This window comes from Physella acuta, unplaced genomic scaffold (assembly GCF_028476545.2).
Source record: "Physella acuta isolate Inbredline_101_S28 unplaced genomic scaffold, ASM2847654v3 ptg000604l, whole genome shotgun sequence".
Classification (NCBI taxonomy): Eukaryota; Metazoa; Mollusca; class Gastropoda; family Physidae; genus Physella; species Physella acuta.
Genome location: NW_026732123.1, coordinates 960,230 through 981,020, shown reverse-complemented (window position 1 = coordinate 981,020; position 20,791 = coordinate 960,230). Strand labels below are relative to the sequence as shown.

Here is a 20,791-nt window from a genome sequence, read left to right as displayed (position 1 = left end):
GATGGGCAGGAAGTAAACAAACTTACCTCCATAGGACTGTTATTGGTAATGTTGATGTACCGAGTGACTTCTGTGTCATTGAGTATGCAGCCAAAATCTACTGTATTCTTCTCAAACAATAAGTTAGGGAAATAGACCTCTCCTCGCAAAGAGATATAGTCCTGTGATAATTTCAAAAGGCTGTTTAAAGTACAGTAAACATACAAGTTTGGATTCATTTCTGTTATAACAACTGAACTGATTCATGTTAATTATAGGGACTTATTCATGTCAATCATACAGACTAATTCATGTTAATTATAGGGACTAATTAAAAATTAAGTTTTAAAATTACTTCTGTAAAATGCAAAAAGGGTTATGTGACCATTACTTTACCAACATTCATTTGACCAACAATGACTTGACCAATCTCTTTAACAACAATCGCTTTATTATTAATTGACCAACATAAAAAAAAGGATAGAACAACTGTACACTTACAACATGTGGATGCTCCTTGTAAGACACATAAAGAACCTCATCAATACTGCGGATATGGCTGTCATCCTTGAACTGTGGGTCAAACTGAATGACCAGCTTGTAGTCTTCCCCTGATTGTAGACATGCTTCCTGTTTTACAAAGGTTCAAATTAGTAGTGACTAACATAAACTTCAACTGTCTACGAGCAAAGATTTACATAGTCCTCTACAACTCACAAGCTTATAGATGTTTTCATTGCAGATGATGATGCTGAAAGGATAGGCCAGCTTGAGCTTGATGGTCAAGGGCAAACTGGACACATTGGTCAAAACAATTTGTTTCTGTTGTGTTTGGAGCTCATCTGTTGGTGCCTATTGTGGAACATCGACAAAAAATAAAACATTATTACTTCGATGATTTTTTATGGAAAATTTATCATTAAAGTTTTGTAACAAAATTAATAATAAAATCATAGTTATGTTATATAAACATGGTTTTTTAACCAAATTAATAACAAAATGATTGACATTATACTAAAAACAAAGTTTGAAAAAAATCAACAAATTTGAATGTTTTAAAAATGGTATTATGTTTTGTGAAAATGATAGAACAACCCTGGTCAAAAAGGCCAAATACTTCAATTACAAAGCAAGCCTAAACCCAGCTAAGGTTGTAATCACAAAACACTACTTTCGACTTCCAGTTTTGAGTTCAGGCTACTGATTAGAGAATGACTGATATAAAACAACATAGAGTTGATGTTTCTCCTGAACTCTATGAAGATATATATATATATATATATATATATATATATATATATATATATATATATATATATATATATATATATATATATATATATATATATATATATATGTGTGTGTGTGTGTGTGTGTGTCAGGTTACTGGGCATTGTCTACAACAAAAGAGTTGAATGATCTTACTTTGTCTACTCTGAAAAAGACACACTTGGTAGAGAAGCTCAACAAAGGTTCAATGAATTCTGCTTTCACATCCACATTAATGATTGGGATCTTTCCCCCTGATCTTCCAATGATGGCATGACACATGATTGTCTCAGCTACGGTTCGAGGTCTGTGGATGAGCAGAGAATGTGTGAGACCATCTACATGTAGTAAGGTGAACAAGTTGTACCTAAGTCCTGGTCTAATTCTCGTTTGTCATACATTATAAACAGATAATTTGCACATATTTAAACCCTTGTTTATTAAATATCTATAGATGGTTATTTATTTATGAAGTAAATAACATCAGGGCATTTAAAGTTTATTACTTCAACCTTTAGGTTCCCAAAAACACTAAAAGACAGTTTTAAAAAGAGCAAATGTACCAAAAATAAAATAATCTGCCCAAATAAAAGGTTAATGAACATTGTTAAATAAACTATACATCAATAGTTCCATGGAAATAAAGGGTTAATAAAATAGCTAGATAAAAAATTGTACCCACCCATCAACAAATCCTTCTATGGTCAGCTCTGTTGATTCGCCAGGCAGGAGCTCCATGCGGTTGGGGGACAACTGAAAAACTGGTTCTGCAGGCTCATTTGCTCTGTGTGTAGACTAGTCAAATATAACACAAAGTTTTAAAATCATCACAAACATAGCAATAAAAACGGTTGGGGGACAACTGAAAAACTGGTTCTGCTGGCTCGTTTGCTCTGTGTGTGGACTAGTCAAATATAACACAAAGTTTTAAAATCATCACAAACATAACAATAAAACAATAAGAAAATGAAAAACCTAACAGTTAGAATTCATGTTTATTCCCTATTTTTTTAATAAAATGTATTAATATATTATTTAAATTAATAAGTACAACTATTTATATTAAAATAACAAAACCTACTTTTTTCACATCAACCCTTATTCTGTCTCTTTTTGCCTTGGATAAGGGAATGAATCCATTCGTTAGCCAAACAAGCTGCTGAATTCGGCGCCCTTGGTTGGTTAATTTAAATTTCCTTATGAGTTTGTTGTTGCTAAAAATAGTTACAATATTAAGTTAACATTTTAGCCACATTTCATCAATTAAAATGAAGATAAAAGCTTAAATTATAATGAGATTTCTAATTTTTTTTTAAATCTAAAAACAAATGTCACAGGATGATCTTTAACCTGAAATTTGGGCCAAGGTCAAGGAGAGTTCCAAGGGGTGGATCAGAAACAATGGTGGTTCCTTTTCCATGTGCCTGCAGAGGAATCACTCTACACTGGCTCTGTTGGAAGTTGATTTGCAGTTTTTCTTGAAACCTGCAAATGGTGAAATAAATTATATGAAATCAAATAAATTAAAACAATGAGCACCATCAGTAACTCTCCTAAATGTCGCAAATAGTACGAAAAAGTTTAGAGGGTAAGGTAAGATAAATGAAAATTTTCACATGCAGATCTATATGTTAGAAATGAAGAAGAACTCTTCAGTCTTTGTGGTCATAAAAATATAAGGGATAGATATTTATCATTATATCAAGACTCACATCATGACCCACTGAAGTTAAGTGTTGTTCCCTCAATTTACACAAGAAAACATATAAACTAGCATGGTCAGATACACTGTTCAAATCATTAGAAAAATACAACACAAATAGTTTCTAATTTTGTTTTTTTTATGATGAAATTGTTATGAATCTACATGACTACATTTGTTAAATTCAAATCAAAGCCTATATGCTGACTTTTTTCCAATTTACCCCCCCCCCCCACTCCCAAGTTGATTTACCTGACACAGTCATCCAGGTTAGCAATGACTGTAATCTCAGCTGACTTCTCTGGGGGGATTTCCCCTTCAGATGGGATCACCTTGAAGACTGTGTTAGGTCTAACCTGGAAAAGAAAAAAAGTTACTTTGTGATTTCCATGAGTAGTTAATATTAATAACAACAATAAAAACAGTAGGCTATGTATTTTTCTTTTATTCTTCAAATTTTGTTTCGTTTATTGAGGTAAATTGGCTGTGACACAATATATTGTAGGCCGTTTGTGGATCCAGTTTCTGCAGTTGATAAGGTAAAAATTCCATTTATAATCTTTTGTAGTAGACACATGATTAGTAGAATGTAGTATATGGTAATGTTAGTGTACTAAATGGGCAGTAAAATAGAGTATACTGTAATTTCAATTTACCATATGGGCAGTAAAATGCAGTATGTTGTAATGTTAATATACCAAATGAGCATAAAATGGGTAAACTGTAACATTAATTGATCATATGGGCAGTAAAATATTGTATACTCTAATGTTAATTTACCATAAGGGCAGTAAAATATAGTATACTGTAACTTTAACTTACCATATGGGCAGTAAACTGAGCAGGGATGAAAGATTCATTGGATAACACAATGGTTTTCTTGATATCTGTGAGGACAGGGATGTCGCCCCAGTCAAGCTGGAGTGGGTTGATGTGGACAACTGGTCCTTCTCCAACACAGATCACATGCACAATCTGGTCATAAGTAATTTAAAATATGTCAATAAATGGGGGGTGGGGAGGTGAAAGGGGGGGGGGGGACAAGACAGATCACATGCACAATCTGGTCACAAGTAATTTAAAATATGTCAATAAAAGGGGGGTGGGGAGGTGAAAAGGGGGGTGGGGGGACAAGACAGATCACATGCACAATATGGTCACAAGTAATTTAAAATATGTCAATAAAGGGGTGGGGGGGGGGGACGACAAGACAGGACACATGCACAATCTGGTCAAAAATAATTTAAAATATGTCAATAAAAGGGGGGGGGGGGAGAAGTGAAAAGGGGGGGGGGGGTGACAACACAGATCACATGCATAATCTAGTCAAAAGAAATGAAAAATGTCTTTAAAAGGGGGGGGGGGGGACGACCACACAGATCACACACACAATCTAGTGAACGCAATAAAACTGTATGTCTTGTAAAGGAGGGGGAGATGGATTATGTTATTTTACTATTAAGGATAGAGTGATCAAGCAATAGATTGCAAAACCACTTAAGTTTATAATTATAATAGGACCAAATCTACAGGACATTACAGATTCTCTAAATATTGACATATGATCTTAAAAAAGTAAATCTTTACATTTTCTTTATAAAGCTCTAATTCAGATACAAGTTTGAGCTATTGTTTTTTTATTTAAGGTAAGTAAAGATATGTAACTGAACCAATAGATATTTAAAAATACATTATACCATAAACACCAAACAAGATGATGAAACAAATTCTAAACAGTGTCGCTAAAGCTAAAAATTTCTCCTTTGTTTACAGGCTTAATTAGAAAGGTGCCAATTAACTATTCCAAAATAGACTAGGAAATGAAATTATAATTTAGAATTATATTGATTGTCTAGTCAGGAGATATTAAATTTATCTATTATCTAATTATCTGAATAAATTATTGATTTGATTGATCACTACTCATGAAAATCCAGTCTAAAAATAGAACAACTTACCATAGGATGTTTATCTTGTCCAAAGATACGAATGAGGCAAGGGATTTCTTGTTCCTCTAGAGCTACGGCTTCAATCACCAATGGAATATCCACAACTGAGTGTGGAGCTATGATACCCTATAAATAATTTGAATAAAAACTTACTTAAAAACATCATAAATAATTAATTATTAACATAATATGATACATAGATAGATTCATTACATAATTGTTCTTCAATATGCTTAAAACGAACCTTTGGCTTTGGACTGTGGTATGTGATTGGAAGCTTTTCTGAGAGACAATCATTGACAGTGATGTTCTCCTGGTGGATGATTTCATATTTGGCAGCAAACTCTGTGTCGTTATGAAGCTGGACATTGTGCTCGTAGGGATGTCTCAAGAAGCAGCGGCCATAATTCAGGACTGGAGTCAAGTTGATGATGTCCGGGACCACTGACCTGATGGAGAAAAAAATTAAAAACTTGAATTAATGTGATCCAAAGATGGACATGTTTTTATTTATTTATTTATTTTTTGTTGTTAATAAGTGTTGTTTAAAAATTAGAGTTGTTTTTCTTTTTAAATTACACCATAAACTGTTCCATTGTAGTTAATGTTTTTTTCATATTGTTTTTTTAGTAGAAATTCACAATTAACTAATGCTTTTGTTAGCCTTACAAATATGGTTTTTAAAAAAAAAAAAGAAAAATCAGTTACATCTTTATTAAATTATATTTGAGAATATTAACATATTTACTACTGTGACAGACTTCTAAAAGTTTTAATTCAAAAAATAAAAAACCCATCAACCTCACAACTTACTTTGCTGATATGGGTAGAGACATGATCTCCTCCCCCACCCTTTCAACATCCACCACCAGAGCCATTTCATATTTTTTAATAGTGTTTGGTACAAAGTTTACTTTCACCTATAAACAACAATAAAATAGCCATGAAAAAGGAACAGGTAATGAAAAATATATAAACGTGCAAATAAATTTAAAAAAAATAAATAAATGAATAGGCCTACATTTTTTTTCATAATTGTTACCTTCACCATAATAATTTTTAAATTTTTAAAGAATACTTTTGAATGACAATAAAGTAAAAATTGAAAAGAGACGATTTTTGACAGTACATCCTAAGTGGGTTATGTAAGTATGAATCAGATATATACACAAATAGACTACAGTAAGCAGACCTTGGAGCATAAAAGAAAACATGAAAAGAGACAATTTTGGCAGGACATTCTAAGTGGGTTATATAAGCATATAAATACACAAGTAGACTACAGTGAAACAGACCTTGATTTGTCCTTGTGGTGAAACTAAACCATGTGCGGGAATGATCTCAAACTCTTTCGGATCTGCAATGGGTAATGGCCCTAGACCCAGGGGATTGTCTGAGACGTCAGCTAAACAGCTGATAGCAGTGCGGGATCCATCCCCAGGCACACGCAAGTGAAATATCATTGGTATCAGTGATGTGTTCACCAGGGTGCACTCCTAACGATGGGAAAGTGAAGAGATCAATCACAAGCCAGATTAACAATGACAGCAAGTATCAAACCTTGGGTTACATCCTAACAGTTCAAGTAGATACATTGGTCAGCATTGTCCCAGAACTTGGTATATGGATTGTTATATGAATTTTATTTCCGCCCAATTTACTTTTTAAAAAGTAAAGATTCCTCCTTAGATCTAACGATCCATTGGGAAGATGAAGTAGAGTTCATGTTTCTTGACCTCAGCATAAGGGATAATATGGTCAACACTATGCCCAGCCGTTTTTACTTTCCTTAACGTGAGTTAGGTACCCATCAGAGTTGGGTGGACTCAGGGACGCTCCTCTAACTTGAACCCGGATTCGAACTTGAAACTATCAGGTTAGCAGTCTAGCGCTCCACTGCTAGGCCTACTTTCAGTAGGCAACTATTATCAGCATAAAAATTATTTTCTATGAAATACTTTGTCTATAGTATCATAGTAAAAAAAATTTAAACTGGGGGGTTATATACATATATATATATATATATATATATATATATATATATATATATATATATATATATATATATATATATATATATATATATATATATATATATATATATATATATATATATATATATATATATATATTTATTTATTTATTTATTTATTTATTTATTACCTGTGAGGAGGGGAAGCCAATAGGAACTGTTCCAAACTTCAAGTCAGCTACATCAAAATTAAAGGTTGGTCCAACAACTTGTCCACTAAAAAATTGTACATTTTTGAGTTAGCTTCATAATGTTACTTTAGATATGAGTAAAGCTTTAGGACATCTAATTCATAAATAAGGAGTACAAAGAAACTTCTTATAAAATATGCTAGTTATAATTTCTTGAAAAAACAACAACAATTAAAAACAAAGTTTAAACAGCTATTTTTTTTTACCATATTAAAACTATTTCTCATGGGCATATTAATCAATCTTACATGAAAGTAATTTTGCTTTGTAGTGGTTGGCCATCAATTTGAAAGCAAAAAACTTCTTGAAAGTCCCCAAGGTAAGGACTGCTGAAAGACACCTCAATGGCTTGATGGCCACCTGGCATGACAATCCCCTCTGAAGGGTTGAAAGCAAAACATGGCCCAAAAGTACTTGAGTTTGGTACAACACTGAAGGAATAAAAACATGAACAGAAACTTAAAAAAACAATTTAACCCTTTAACTCCTGAATTATTTATAAGATATTGACCATAAAAACAACAATACAAGCATGAAATGTAAACTAGCTGCTACCAAAAATAGGGAGTTATGCAAAAGCTGTTTAATTTTTTCTTGCCGCCGTTAAACTTCTGTAATAAAATATTACAATTGGCATTAGACGGTTAAAAAAAGGAATAAATCCTACACCACAGAGTAGGAGGTAATTAATTTATTGGCCTTTTTTATCATGAAAAAGTAACTTTATGAAAAATATTTTTTGAACTAAATTTAAAACAATTAGTCTGATTAAAAGCAAGTTTGACATAATCTTTTAACAGTATGGGTGGTGTTATAAACTTTAAAAGTGCCTTCCACATTTAAATTGTTTCATGCAGTCCTTGGTTTAGGCTTAAAGCTGATTGTGAAATACTGGAATACTATGGGCATGGTTCAATACCCATTCATTACATTTATAACAAAATAAAGACATGAAAATCTTTAATTTTTAGAACCCCAATATTTCAATATACCTGAAAATGGCATCAATGTCTCCTTTGTTGGCAATGACAATCTCATACAGGTGCTTTGATCCAATGAAGATATTGCCCATCTCCAAATATTCAAATGAGAAGTCAACTTTGGGCCCAGCGCCATCACCTTTAATGCGAAGCGGCAGCCGGCTCTCGCGGCCTGTGATGTCACAGTAAGCTGTTTTTGTGTATTGTGTTGCCTCCCTTGGTTTGAAGATGATGGTTATCTCAAAGGTTGCATTAGGCCAGATATCCCCTTCCACTGGCATAATGCTTATGACATCATCCTCAAACAACTGGGGGTCATTCTCTACAGCCTAAACAAAGAATACAAGATTACAATTACAAGAATACAATCATTTATTTTATTCAATACTGACAATAGTTGCGTTTTAATTGTGAAATATAGAACATTGAAACACCTCTACCTTTGTTAAAATGCACATTAATGAATGTATTATGGATCCTACATATTTTTACAATGATTTTAATTTAAAAAAAAATATTTTCTTTTTTTTATACTGAAGGAAGAAAATGATCTTATAAATTATTAAGAAGTTATTTTATTTATTCTGTTAAGTGACAGTTAGCATTTGCCTTTCTCGCTTTCAGCATGCTTAGCAGATAGATCAACTCATTTTAAAATGGAAACATGCCCTTCTCTTACCCGTTTCCTGTTTTGGAAGGTTCTGGACAAAATGGACAACTTGTCTCTTAAAGTGGGGTCACAAACACATTCAGCCAGGAAGTGGTCAGTGTCTGAGTGCTCTTCCCTGTCCAGTTGAATCTGTTGCCTTTTTTGAAAATGGACAGAAAAAAGTAATAAGACAATGCTTTCTAAATATCTATAGCAAGCAACATTTATGTGGCTGGAATAGCATTTATATCAATGATAAATAAATTTTAAAACTTTGGGTAGGGTGAGAGAAAAAGTGTTTCATGTAGGGCACAGTGAACGAAAACATTTTCCTGCCCAGTAGTTTATGTAATGATGGGACGGTGTGGCTGGGTGATAGATCACTTGACTGCTAAAATAGAAGTCTCAAGTCTGTGAGTTCACACACAAAACATACACTACACTACAACATCAACAATAAAAATAACAAATCTGAGATCAACAATTTAACTAACAAATCATGAATCAATAACAAATCTGTAAATGAATAATGAAAACAACAAAACTTATTAATGAAAAATAAAAACAACAAATCAATTACTGAACATTAAAACAATAAATTTGTGGATAAATTTAAAAAATAATTAGTGAAACAATAGAAGTTTCTAATGACTTACATTAGCCTGTGTTGATCTTCTTCATCTTGCGTGGCAAAAGTCGTCCACCTGAAGTGGGCAATAAAGTCACTGCGGTTGTGTATCACAACCGTCCTTTGGCTGGCCATAGAAATGTAAGTGCTTTCCATCTTGACTGTGTTCTTGTCTAAACGGATGGAAGCATCTTGGCTGGCTCCATACAGGTTGATGTAAACCTCTTCTCCTGTTGATGAAGAATAACTAAGTAATATAATGTAAATAATATAAATATAAACCTTATTTCAGGTTAATATTTTACCTGTCATACTGTCAACAATATTTGTATGTGGTTTAGTGAGGTCAACTTGAAAGACTAAAGTTTGGTTCTATAGACCATCGCAGAGCCCACTCAGCTCTAATGGATACCTGGCATGAGTCACTCAAGGCAAAGGCAGCTAGGCATGGTGCTGACCATTCTTTCACATACAGTCTATTTAAAAAATCTGGTCTCTAATGATATTTTAGTTTAATTTAAGAAAAACCATTAGCCAAGAAAAACATCTGACCTGTGTCATACACAAGACAAATCTCTCCTTTGTGATCACCAGCAAACAAGGGCTTGAACTCTATTGTGATCTGCATGCTGTCTTTTACTGCAAGAGTTCCAATGTCTGGTGTCACAAAAAAAGGTCTGTGGAAAATGTTTTTAATAACACAATTACATAAAACCATTAAAATAAGCTTTTAAATGAGCTAAAAATAAGAAAATGAATGTAATTTTTCTTTAGCTTAAATCTTAAAAATAAAAGTGTCTATTGCTCCAGAAATCTCTACATTTCACGATACAAACAATGCTTTTATTTTTCCTGTTAAAGCTAAAATATATAATATTAATTTTTGTAATAGTTCTTTTATTAATATTGCAAGTTAAATCTTACAAAAAAAAAAAAAACAACAACACAAAAGCAAATGTTAAGAGAAAAAAAAGAGAACTGTTACAGTTTTTAAAAATACAATTACGCAATATTAACATTTCTTATATCAGCTCCTTTTTAAAAGTTAATCAGAATAAACAGGGACTACTGGGAACAGAAGAGTATTCTTCCCTAGATCCATTCTTACAGCAACACTTATGTCAATGTCGCAACTACTTACGGTTCTGTCCTGAGGTGAAATTTGGCCTCTCTGGTCCCAATGTTCCTGACCAGAAGTGTCCTGGTATTTGAGTACTTCACTGGGCAGGTTGTGAAATGGATGTCATCAGGGAAGTCTAGAATTCCTCGTGCACCAATAGCCTTAATGGGCACTGTAAATTTCTCTCTTTCTGTGATACACACAAGTTCATGCTTGTAGTCCTGCAAAATAAAAAATGCATGCTTTACCAATGATTTTAGCTTCATTTCTCCCAAACCTTATTATTGCTCTGTTTCTAATGATAAATTTATTCTCTTGTATTTCTCATAACTCTATTTCAAGAGTCCGTAGATATTTTCAATTTTCTTTTAATTAAAATAAAAGTAGCTATGCATAACACAAAGATGCATTTTACATTTTATTATAGTCACTAGGGTGATGGATAGGATGATTCAACCAAGTGTGATGCCTTTTCTAAATAGTTATACAAGGGTTTTATAACTATAAAAAATTAAGTCTGCAATGTGTACTGACAGGTTTGCTATTCAGCTAATTGTATTATTTAGCTTTAGAAATAATATATTAATGCACATAATAAATATACAAACCTTTTTCTCCTCTGGTGTGAACTGTATTTTAAATGTTGTTGGTAAGCCTGGGCCAACTTTGTGACCTACGTCATGAGGGCTTATGACTTTAAAATAAGGGGAATCCTCCTGGGTTACTTTCACCAGACGAGGCACCTGCAAAAAATAGTGAGCAGAGATGAACGTGAGCATCTATAACTCATAAGTCACATTGAGATAATTTTGTTTCTATTAATAAAAATTATAAAAAATAATTTTTTTAATTTTCCAAACAGAAGAGAGTTTTTTGCTCTGTTGAAAAATTACTCATTACTTTTCTTGTTTAAATCTAAGTCATTTTTTCTTTATCCAATAAATAAGCCATTACATAAAATTAAAATCTGTTTGTAGGGCATTCATTATGACTAATTTATTTATATATAATGATTCTGTGTGGGCTTTTGATAAACAGGGAAAAATTAAATTGCGGGGGAAAAATGCTTCTGGTGGGACATGAAACCATTCTGGTTATAAAGAGTTAAATAAACATACAAACATACTTTGTCATTATTCCTGAGCACTAGTGGAACTTCATACATTTTAAAAGGCTCAAAATTCTGGAAAAAGATTTCTGACGGAAAAGGCTGGAACATCGGCTCATCAATATTGACTTTTGAAACCTGTTGATAAACATAGTGATGATTTTCAATGTTAACAAATATGAGCTCAAATTTATGGAAAATATTCAGTAACCCTGGGTTAGTCATACTAAATAACATGAAACCACTTAGTATTTTTCACAAAATCTAACACTGCCCTTCTACTCTTAAATTTCTCCTTAAAGTTAGCCCATTTGTGTGGTAACCTTTAAGATAAGTTTTTAAACACTTTACATTAAAAATTTTAAAAGTAAAACTTCTGTTATTCATACAGCTCTATAAATTAACTGGAAACAGCTAAACTAAGTTTAAATTCCCTTACTTACTTTAAAGAAAGTAATAATATTTTTTAATTATCTAAATGCATCATCACAACACAAAAGAAACTTAAACACTACAATCCCACCTTTTGCAAAGAAGTATCACCCATATCCAGCAATTCTGTTTTGTTAGGAACTTTCATAATATGGGTGGTTGCAAGCTTTTGTTCTGTGCTCAAGGAAGCCTCAAATAAAAATGTGCTTGGTCTCATCTAAATCAACAGATGATATTAAAATAATACAATTATATATTCAGCCTACATAAAATTCAATTAGTCCTACAGGTAGAATGATAAAAAAAATATCACCTTGAATTCTTGAGGATTGTTGTCTCTGACTAGTTTTGGGTTGCGTGGAGCAATAACTTTAGACTTGTATTTTTGAGCCAGAGGACCAAGAACCTCTAGGGTTCCAGTGGTCCCCAAGATTTCACCAAATGGTCCCAATGGCATTGTGCTATAAATAAAATTATATAATATATTGAGGGGTAAATTAAAAAAAATATATCAATGGTGTAACCTATGTAGACTACAGTAAGCACTGGGGTAGATTTAAAAATATTTATCTTTAATACAAATGCTATAATGGCTTAAATAAATTAGCTATTGTAATGGGCAATTTCTAATAACAAATCCTGCAATCTATATATATAATTCTCTTCTGGGAGCCGTTAGAAAACAAGCTGCAAGCGCCTCCTTGCAGTCCCCTCTCCTTCTCTCTATCACTATCACTACCACCCCCACCCCACCCCCACATTGTCTGGTGAGCTGTTGTCACGCTAAATGTTTACAAAGCTAAATGTTTACAAATCGTGGAGCCGTAGAGCCGGGTTTCTATTAGGGGCAGATAATTTAGTTCGATTTTAAACTTACAGGAGGTAACGAAGAAATAACTAAGAGGTGGCTGCTTTCATGGGGGGGGGGGGGGGGGGGGTGTAGGGTCGGGGTTAGGGGAAGGGGGGGGGGGTTAGTGTTTTAAAGCAAATATTTTCAGTGGCAGCATTGGTACTGTCGAATTCACAAATTATGAATTACTGAAAAGTAGAAAATAAAACAACTAAATAGCGGCGTATGATACGCTGCGGGTCGGCTCGTATTGAATAAATAACTACAAAACATTAGACTTCATGTAAACAAAGGCTTTTTATAATTAATATTAACAAAAAATTTAATTAACTATCTCTACAGAGAAACTAAAAAAACAACCATAGTCTATTTTATCTGCCGTTTTATGTGACACACAAGAACACACTAAACTTGAATACAGAAGCAACTAATTTTTAGTTGCTACGAATAATATATTACACAGAAGCTTATGCAGGACTAACCTGGTAGTAGAAAATACCTAAACACTTCTTTTCTGTATTTTTATCCGCAAGAAAACTAGCAAAAACTGGATGACAACTACATGACGACCAACAACAACTCACAACACAGGAAGTGTCTATGTAAACATAAATTAAATCTAGTAGTACAACAGTAACATTAATGATTAAAACCCATTACTACTTAACTACAGGGATAGTCTGGGAGAAGCCAAAGTGCTGCTAAAACTAGATCTAGTTAATTTTAATTCACAATAAGTAAAAAAAAGAAAGATGACACACCACACACACAGATTAATTAGAGTTAGACTATTATTAGTAGTATTAATCTATATTAAAAAAAGAGTGTCTCTTTACTTAAACTTGCTAAAAATGACAGGGTCTAATATATAAATATTAAATATAGAAGTCTAGATCTAAATGTTAAAAGTAATACTAGGCATTACTAGATCTAATTTCTAATACCTTGGCCTAACCCCTAAGTAAGTTATAGATTTTCTAATTATTTTTATCGTCCAATTAGGCCTATACATAAATAATATTAATAATAGATATAGATCTAAATGTAATGAATCCAAGATGCTTTAGTTTATTTAGAATTTAGTTAGCGAAGTAATTTAAGAGTTAGATCTAGATCTAGATCTAAGTCAAACAAAGTTTTTTTTAGTTGTTTTTTTTTACAATCTTTTTGAAAAAGTTTCTTTTTGTAATTTTATTAAATATTAGATTTTTTTATTAGATCTAAAGCAAAACAGAGAGAGTTTTAAATAGATCTAATCAAGTTTTGGATGTAAAATCTTACATGTATTTAGTAAACCTCTGTAAAATAAACTGGTAAAAGGAAAGGCGAATTGAAATTAACCAGTCAGTTTGTAATCAACGCCATGTAACTACGCCATATTGACTCGGTTACCATGGCTGCACACAGATCTTTGGTTGGCCAGATCTAGATTCTAACAACAGTTTAAAAATTGCTTTTAGATCTGAGTTATTCTTAATCTAAATATTGTAATGGTATAGATCAGTGGTTCCCAACCTTTTTCGAGTGGCGACCCCCTTTTATAAAAAGAAAGTGACCCGCGACCCCCATAGAATTAAAAAGTCGAATTTGGAAGGAAATTAATAAGCACTAAAATATTATTTTCTATTGGTTCATTTTCCCAGAAGCTTCAGGTTAAGCTTATGTATGATACTCTCTCCCAGTGTTTCTTCTAGATTTTTTTCTCCGGGGGGGGGGGGGGGGGGACCTGAAATTTTTGGTGAAGGGGCGGACAAAAATTTTCTGTTACAAGTATATATATTTCCTACATAAATTCAATTTTTTTTCGGGGTGGTGGGGGGGGGGGGGGTGGGGGCGGTAGACTTTCTTCTGGGAGGGGGGTTGGAGTGAAGCATGGCAGAAGCTCTGCTCCCTCCAACCATTCTTTGTCGTTAAAGTATATCAAAAGGTCTTATATCTTTTGCACTTACAAGAACAACTTGATTTTGTCTTTCAATTCAAAAACACGATTTAATACATTTCGTTTGACTGCCAGTGTAGAAAAGAAAAACCTCGTGATCTTTATTAATGTTTTTGCGCAGTTCTTTATGGGCTCCGGAAGAGTCGGAAGAGTTTTGCTGGCGAGGACGTCCCGGTGAAGAATGCAGAAAATAACCCTTGGTTAGGAAGCTAAATCTTTTATTGTTTTCTGAAAGCCCGATTTTGACCTAAACATAGATGGCGCACCATCCGTACATACCCCACAGCCGTTTAAACCCATTTTAATCATCCAGTTTCAAAAAACGTATTTATTTTCTCCATGCTATTTTACCAAATAGCAACTCTTCTTTGCTATGATCTGAATGAATATATTTCACAGAGACAAAGCAGTGCGAACACGAAATCACGTCTGTTGATTCATCAACTTGAAAAGCAAACAATAGTGAAAGCTTGATTTAATTCAAAATGTGTTCTTTTACATTTACGGACATATCTGCTATACGCCGCTGAATAGTATTATAAAACAGAGATATTTGTTGCATCTTTACTGCACTGGAATCCCTAAGAATTATTTTCACCATCTTCAACATGCATGGTTTGGTGATTTTTAAATTTTTTCTTTGCTTGGCAATTTTTATCGCGACTTTATATGATGTTGTGTTTCCTTGGTGAAAACATCCTGTTCGATTAAGTCTCTAACGTTTGCGACTAGCTTCACGCCGACTAAAGTACTTCATATCGTTTTTGGTATATTCCTAATGACTCGTCGCAAAATGAGATTTTAGTTTTGAAGATTTCCTGACTGAGAACAATTTTGCACAGTATGCATTGTTTCTTCTCTATTCCATTTCTAGTGATGTTAGTAAAGCCAAATTTAAGATATTCTTCTAAATATTTAAGTTTTGTTTCTCATTGCTTACGTTTAGTATACCAGTTGGCGACCCCCCAGAAAGCCCTTCGCGACCCCCAAGGGGGTCGCGACCCCCAGGTTGGGAACCCGTGGTATAGATCTACTCTTAATTAAAAACTAAAGAATATATGTCTAGCTTTTCAGCAATAAATTCGTACAATGTCTACTGTTTATGTTTTATTAATAGTAATGTAGTCTAGCTCCTAATAAATCACGACACTGTAATTTAGGCCTAGACTTAGGGGCGTAGCCAGGATTTCGGTTAGAGGAAGCGCACATAGTTTCTTTCTGGCATCTCTCCGGGCCCCCCACCCCCCTTATAAGAAAGTCTACAGCCAGAACGAAATGGAATTTATATAGAAAATATAAACTTTTAAAAGCGTCCGCTCCCCCCCCCCCCCCGGAAATTTCAAGTGCCCCCCCCCCCCTTCCCGGTGAAAAAAGTCTGGAAGAAATACTGGAAGCGCGGAGTTGTACAAATTAGATATCTAGATCTATAGATCTATTTGTTTTCCTATTGATCTAACATTGTTTTTTTTATCACTACAGGTTCTCGCGTATGTAGGCCTATAAAGGTATGCGTTATTAAGTTATAAATATGCGGCGAATCTGTAATAGGTCCTATATATAAGCAATATCTACAGGTCTAAATATTATATAGGCCTGTAGCCTAAATTAAAGTATGTGTGAAGGGGGGGGGGGGTTAATGCATTATCACACCATTCATCTTATCGTCGTAAAACTGTTGGAGATTTTGGAGTTTGGGCTATTTGAAATACGTAGGCGTGTCAGATCCCCAACAATGACCCCGTGCCATACAATTCATTGATACTCCACCAAACACTGGAGGTACTTATTTTTATTGGTTGTCTCCCCTCATCTGGTCCCGCATATCTATTATCTCTTTATTAGGAATCGTCCCCAATCGTCCCCCAAATATAACTATAACCAGAGGCGTAGCCATTTCAATATAGTTATTCACGTTGGTGAAAAAGCCCCCCCCCCCAGCAAGTAGAAAAGTTATGGACGCCTTTTTATCAATCACTTTCCCATTGTCATCCCTTAACAATAGTTAAATAAGTCCATATAACCAAGCAGCACTTTTTTTCCCCTAACTTCGACTGTGAGCAATTCAGTAATGCAGCTTAGAATGAGCTTTTTGTTTTTTTATACCCGTTTAGCGCCCCGTAGGTTCGGCGCCAGGGGGGGGGGTGGAGTTGCCCCACCCAGTTGGTTCAGTTTAGTAACTTTAAAAAATAAATTGGGATAGGAGATTTGAATAAAACAATATTAAACAACACTGCCTTTAATTTTTGCAAGATTTCTGCTATTTTGAATGAGTGAGTGTTTCTTTCAGACATGTTTCTTCGGGGTGGGGGTAGGGGGGAGGGCTTGGACTTACTGGAGAGGAGAGCTGACACGGGTTAAAGTGTGTATTTTCCATTTAAATTCTATATTTTTCTATTTGAAAAATCGTGGTCGGGCGGAAAATAGTTGGGATCGCACATTTATTGTATGTTGTTATCCCCCCCCCCCCCCCAATATATTCACCTTTATATTGGTAATGACAAGTTTTAAAAAATATCAGCGATATTTTTCTTGTGCGTAATAAACAGCAATTAGCCTAAGGAGTAAATCAATTGTAGACATACGTCATATACTTCTTTGTTCTTTTTTTTTTTAAATTTTACCACCGTGTTAACTGCAATAATAATAGCACATAAAGATTTTTTAATGTCCGGTTTATCCAATGTGTAGCTTACATTTCATTGTTCTCATTTAATATAGGGTTCTAGAAATATCAACAAATGTATAGGTTGTGTTGCAACACTTTCCATGCCTGTTTTTCAAAGATTGTGAGTGGGAAAGATGGGGCGAGGGAGTGAAATGGGTAAAATATTTATGAACAAGTTTGCTCTAAGCTGCAGTACCAAGCAGTGGCGGAACTAGAAATCAAAGGCTCCCCCGCAAAGAGAAAACTAGGGCCCCCTATATATATATATATATATATATATATATATATATATATATATATATATATATATATATATATATATATATATATATATATATATATATATATATATAATCTATGTCCTTACTGAGTAATTTAGTCTACTTCAGGGGTCGGCAACCTTTTGAGACCAAAGAGCCAAAAGTTACATTTTATAAAATGTTCCAGTTTTTAAAGAGCCACAAACATTTTGGCATATATATATATATATATATATATATATATATATATATATATATATATATATATATATATATATATATATATATATATATATATATATATATATATATATCAATGAATGTGTATCGTCATGAAACCTTAAGGTGTTGATTAAAACGCTCAAGGAGAGGTTTGTACAAAAAAAATCATTTTTTTTTTATGAGCGGCGTCTATGTTAGTACTTGGCATCCGTTAATCGGGCGTTCTGCATAGCGGGTAAGGGGTACTACTATATTCAGCGGCAAAACTGCAGTCTCGAGTTCGAACCCTCGGTCACCCGAGACTCGTTAGCTGGGCACAGCCACTCTTCTAGGAGAGACAACTCCAAAATCAAACAACTGCTGCCTTGTAGTTTGTTCTTGGTTGGACAAAGGCTATGGAAGCAAATCCAAAATGAAAAGCAGGCGGAAATCGGAGTCAATGGCCTCAATGGCGCATAACCAGTTGACACGTAATCCTTAATTGTGATGGAAGCATGGTCGAGTTGGCTAAAGCTCATGGTTGATAAATTCGAAAAAGTCTCGAGTTCGAACCCTTTGGCAGATAAAGCTTGATCCAACACTAAAAATTAAGAACGAAAAAGAAGAAGAAGAGTTCAATTTTAAAAATAGGCTATACACTATAGACTATAGACACGCGTTGCTTTAGTCGCTCACTAAATCGAATCAGGCGCGTCCTCCGGCTTCTCTGCAGGGTGCGATTTGGCGCCCAGGGCTATCCTGCGAGCACCAAGCGCCTACTTTAGTTTTAAGGAGCACCCTACAATACGACATTCGATGATTAAACCGAGCTAGGGCCCTACGCATCGCCCCTGCGGTAGTGTAATCAGGTTCACTAGAGCGCCACATTCCGTCCTCGACAAATAGGCGGTGAGTGATTAACGGAGATATTACGGTGAGTGATTAACTTACACTCAAAGCTTTCATACAGCACGCCATGGTGGTAGGCGGTAGTGTAGGTAACCAGTGCCCCGATAAATATGATCCAAACACAGGCATTGTTTAAACTTAAATAACTCAGCTTTAGAAAACAAGGAAGTACATTGAAATAGGGAGAAACTAAATATTCTCATAGAATAGCGAGTGTTTTATTGTTTATATTTATTATTATATCGTTCATCTCCGAGTGTTGCAAACTAATACTTTTATGAGTTTTAAAAATAAAATAAAATAATTAATTATTGTGCATCGAGCTGAAGAGCCGCATCTTGAGACCAAAAGAGCCGCATGCGGCTCGCGAGCCGCAGGTTGCCGACCCCTGGTCTACTTCATTGCAATATATAACCATTCTAACAGAACAAACCAGAAAAAAATTAGTCCAAACTCATTTGAAGCGTAACAGCATAAGAAGTATAAAATGCCGGTCAAAAATATATAAAGACGTTAGCTTGATTCGTGAATGGTTTCTCGCGTTATGTTTATTTTTTTAATTTTTGGCTTTTATAATATCAATTTTGAAAACAATGATTTTTATAGCTATACTATTGTATAGTACGTTTTATTTAATTAACAATTCAGAGAATCAATTGCTTTTTAATATACATAGTACAAAACTATTTAAATGAGCTTCGTGGGCATCCCTATTTTAAAGAAGGGCAGTAAGTCATGGAAGTAGTGTGAATGTTTACCTACCTTTCAAACTATAGCTCTTGTAGATTTTAAAATATTTTTCCCACGTTTTCTTTAACTTGCTTTCTCTGTTTGTCTGTTTTTCCAATCCAATCTTGCGATCGAAATTTCTGGCACTTCCCAGTTAGCTAGCGCGCTGAAATTTTCAGGGAAGCTTTCTTTTGGATGACCATAGAATATCCAATTGTTATTATTACTAATTTGATCAATGGAAACATTTTATTGAGCATTTTAGACCGCTATATAATCTATATATATAATTCTCCTCTGCGAGCCATTAGAAAAAAAAACGAGCGACGCGTACCTCGCGCGCAGTGAAGCGAACGATCCCACGTCGCCACAGGCTTAGGGGCAGATAATTTAGTTTGAACCGAGTTTAAACTTACAGGAGGTAGGCCAGTTTGGGGGAGACGATATGGTCGAGTGGTTGGGCACACGATTGCTATCCCACTCGGGTTCAAATCTATGTGTTCTAGTCAGTAACCAGCCCTCGTCCTAACCGCTATCAACTAACCTCTGACAATCATTCACTTGCGATTGAGACCGAAGAAGAAAGGGTCTCTCGTTTTTTACGAGTTGTCTTTTTACGAGTTGTCTTCGTTTACCCAAAAAAAGTGAAAAGATAAAATCGATAGCAAGATTTCAATGCAAACAAACAGACAAAGACTAAAAAGTAGAAAATAATAATCATTAAAAAAGTTTTAAAAAACCCACGTTTTCTGATTGAACTAAAAAGTAGAAAATAAATGTTATACATCACAATAATGCAAGCGATCACTCTACTATAAGCGATCAAAAACGTGGGGCGCCGTGATTTTCTTACAGTTTCTAATACTGTTGACTCTCTACAAGCTCCCTAATAAAAGTCAATAGTATTATCTAATCAATAGTAATATAACTTTTACTTCGGCGCCCCACGTTTTTCATCGCTTATAGTAGAGTGATCGCTTGCATTATTGTGATGTATAACATTTATTTTCTACTTTTTAGTTCAATCAGAAAAGGTGGGTTTTTTAAAACTTTTTTAATGATTATTATTCTACTCAACAATCTCTGCTATAGTAGACCTGTTATTTTTTTTTTATTTTTTTTTACAAAACCACTTTCAAGATGCATGAAAACATAATTTTTGAAAAAAAAAATTCATTGTTTTTGGTCGGAACTGGGCC

At 34.1% G+C, this 20,791-nt stretch overlaps 1 protein-coding gene across 11 annotated transcripts in view; it reads right to left on the bottom strand.

The window, feature by feature from the left end:
• LOC131947658 (hydrocephalus-inducing protein homolog) overlaps positions 1-14,274 on the bottom strand; it is a 70,714-nt gene extending 56,440 nt beyond the window's left edge. For 10 of the 11 annotated variants that reach the window (XM_059308900.1, XM_059308902.1, XM_059308903.1 and 7 more), the window contains exons 1-9: positions 3,773-3,898; positions 3,203-3,306; positions 2,599-2,733; positions 2,330-2,462; positions 1,931-2,043; positions 1,405-1,555; positions 697-831; positions 481-609; positions 27-161 (exon numbers count right to left, since the gene is read on the bottom strand). In XM_059308900.1, coding sequence (XP_059164883.1) covers positions 27-161; positions 481-609; positions 697-831; positions 1,405-1,555; positions 1,931-2,043; positions 2,330-2,462; positions 2,599-2,733; positions 3,203-3,306; positions 3,773-3,775 — 1,038 coding nt within the window. In that variant the 5' untranslated portion in view covers positions 3,776-3,898. Of the gene's footprint in view, positions 1-26; positions 162-480; positions 610-696; positions 832-1,404; positions 1,556-1,930; positions 2,044-2,329; positions 2,463-2,598; positions 2,734-3,202; positions 3,307-3,772; positions 3,926-4,908; positions 5,026-5,143; positions 5,349-5,712; positions 5,820-6,194; positions 6,396-7,062; positions 7,148-7,370; positions 7,554-8,114; positions 8,432-8,781; positions 8,909-9,407; positions 9,610-9,931; positions 10,057-10,520; positions 10,721-11,107; positions 11,243-11,625; positions 11,746-12,130; positions 12,257-12,352; positions 12,501-14,170 lie in introns of those variants that run through there. The other variant, XM_059308909.1, reaches the window with a different exon arrangement.
• Positions 14,275-20,791: the final 6,517 nt, after the last annotated feature.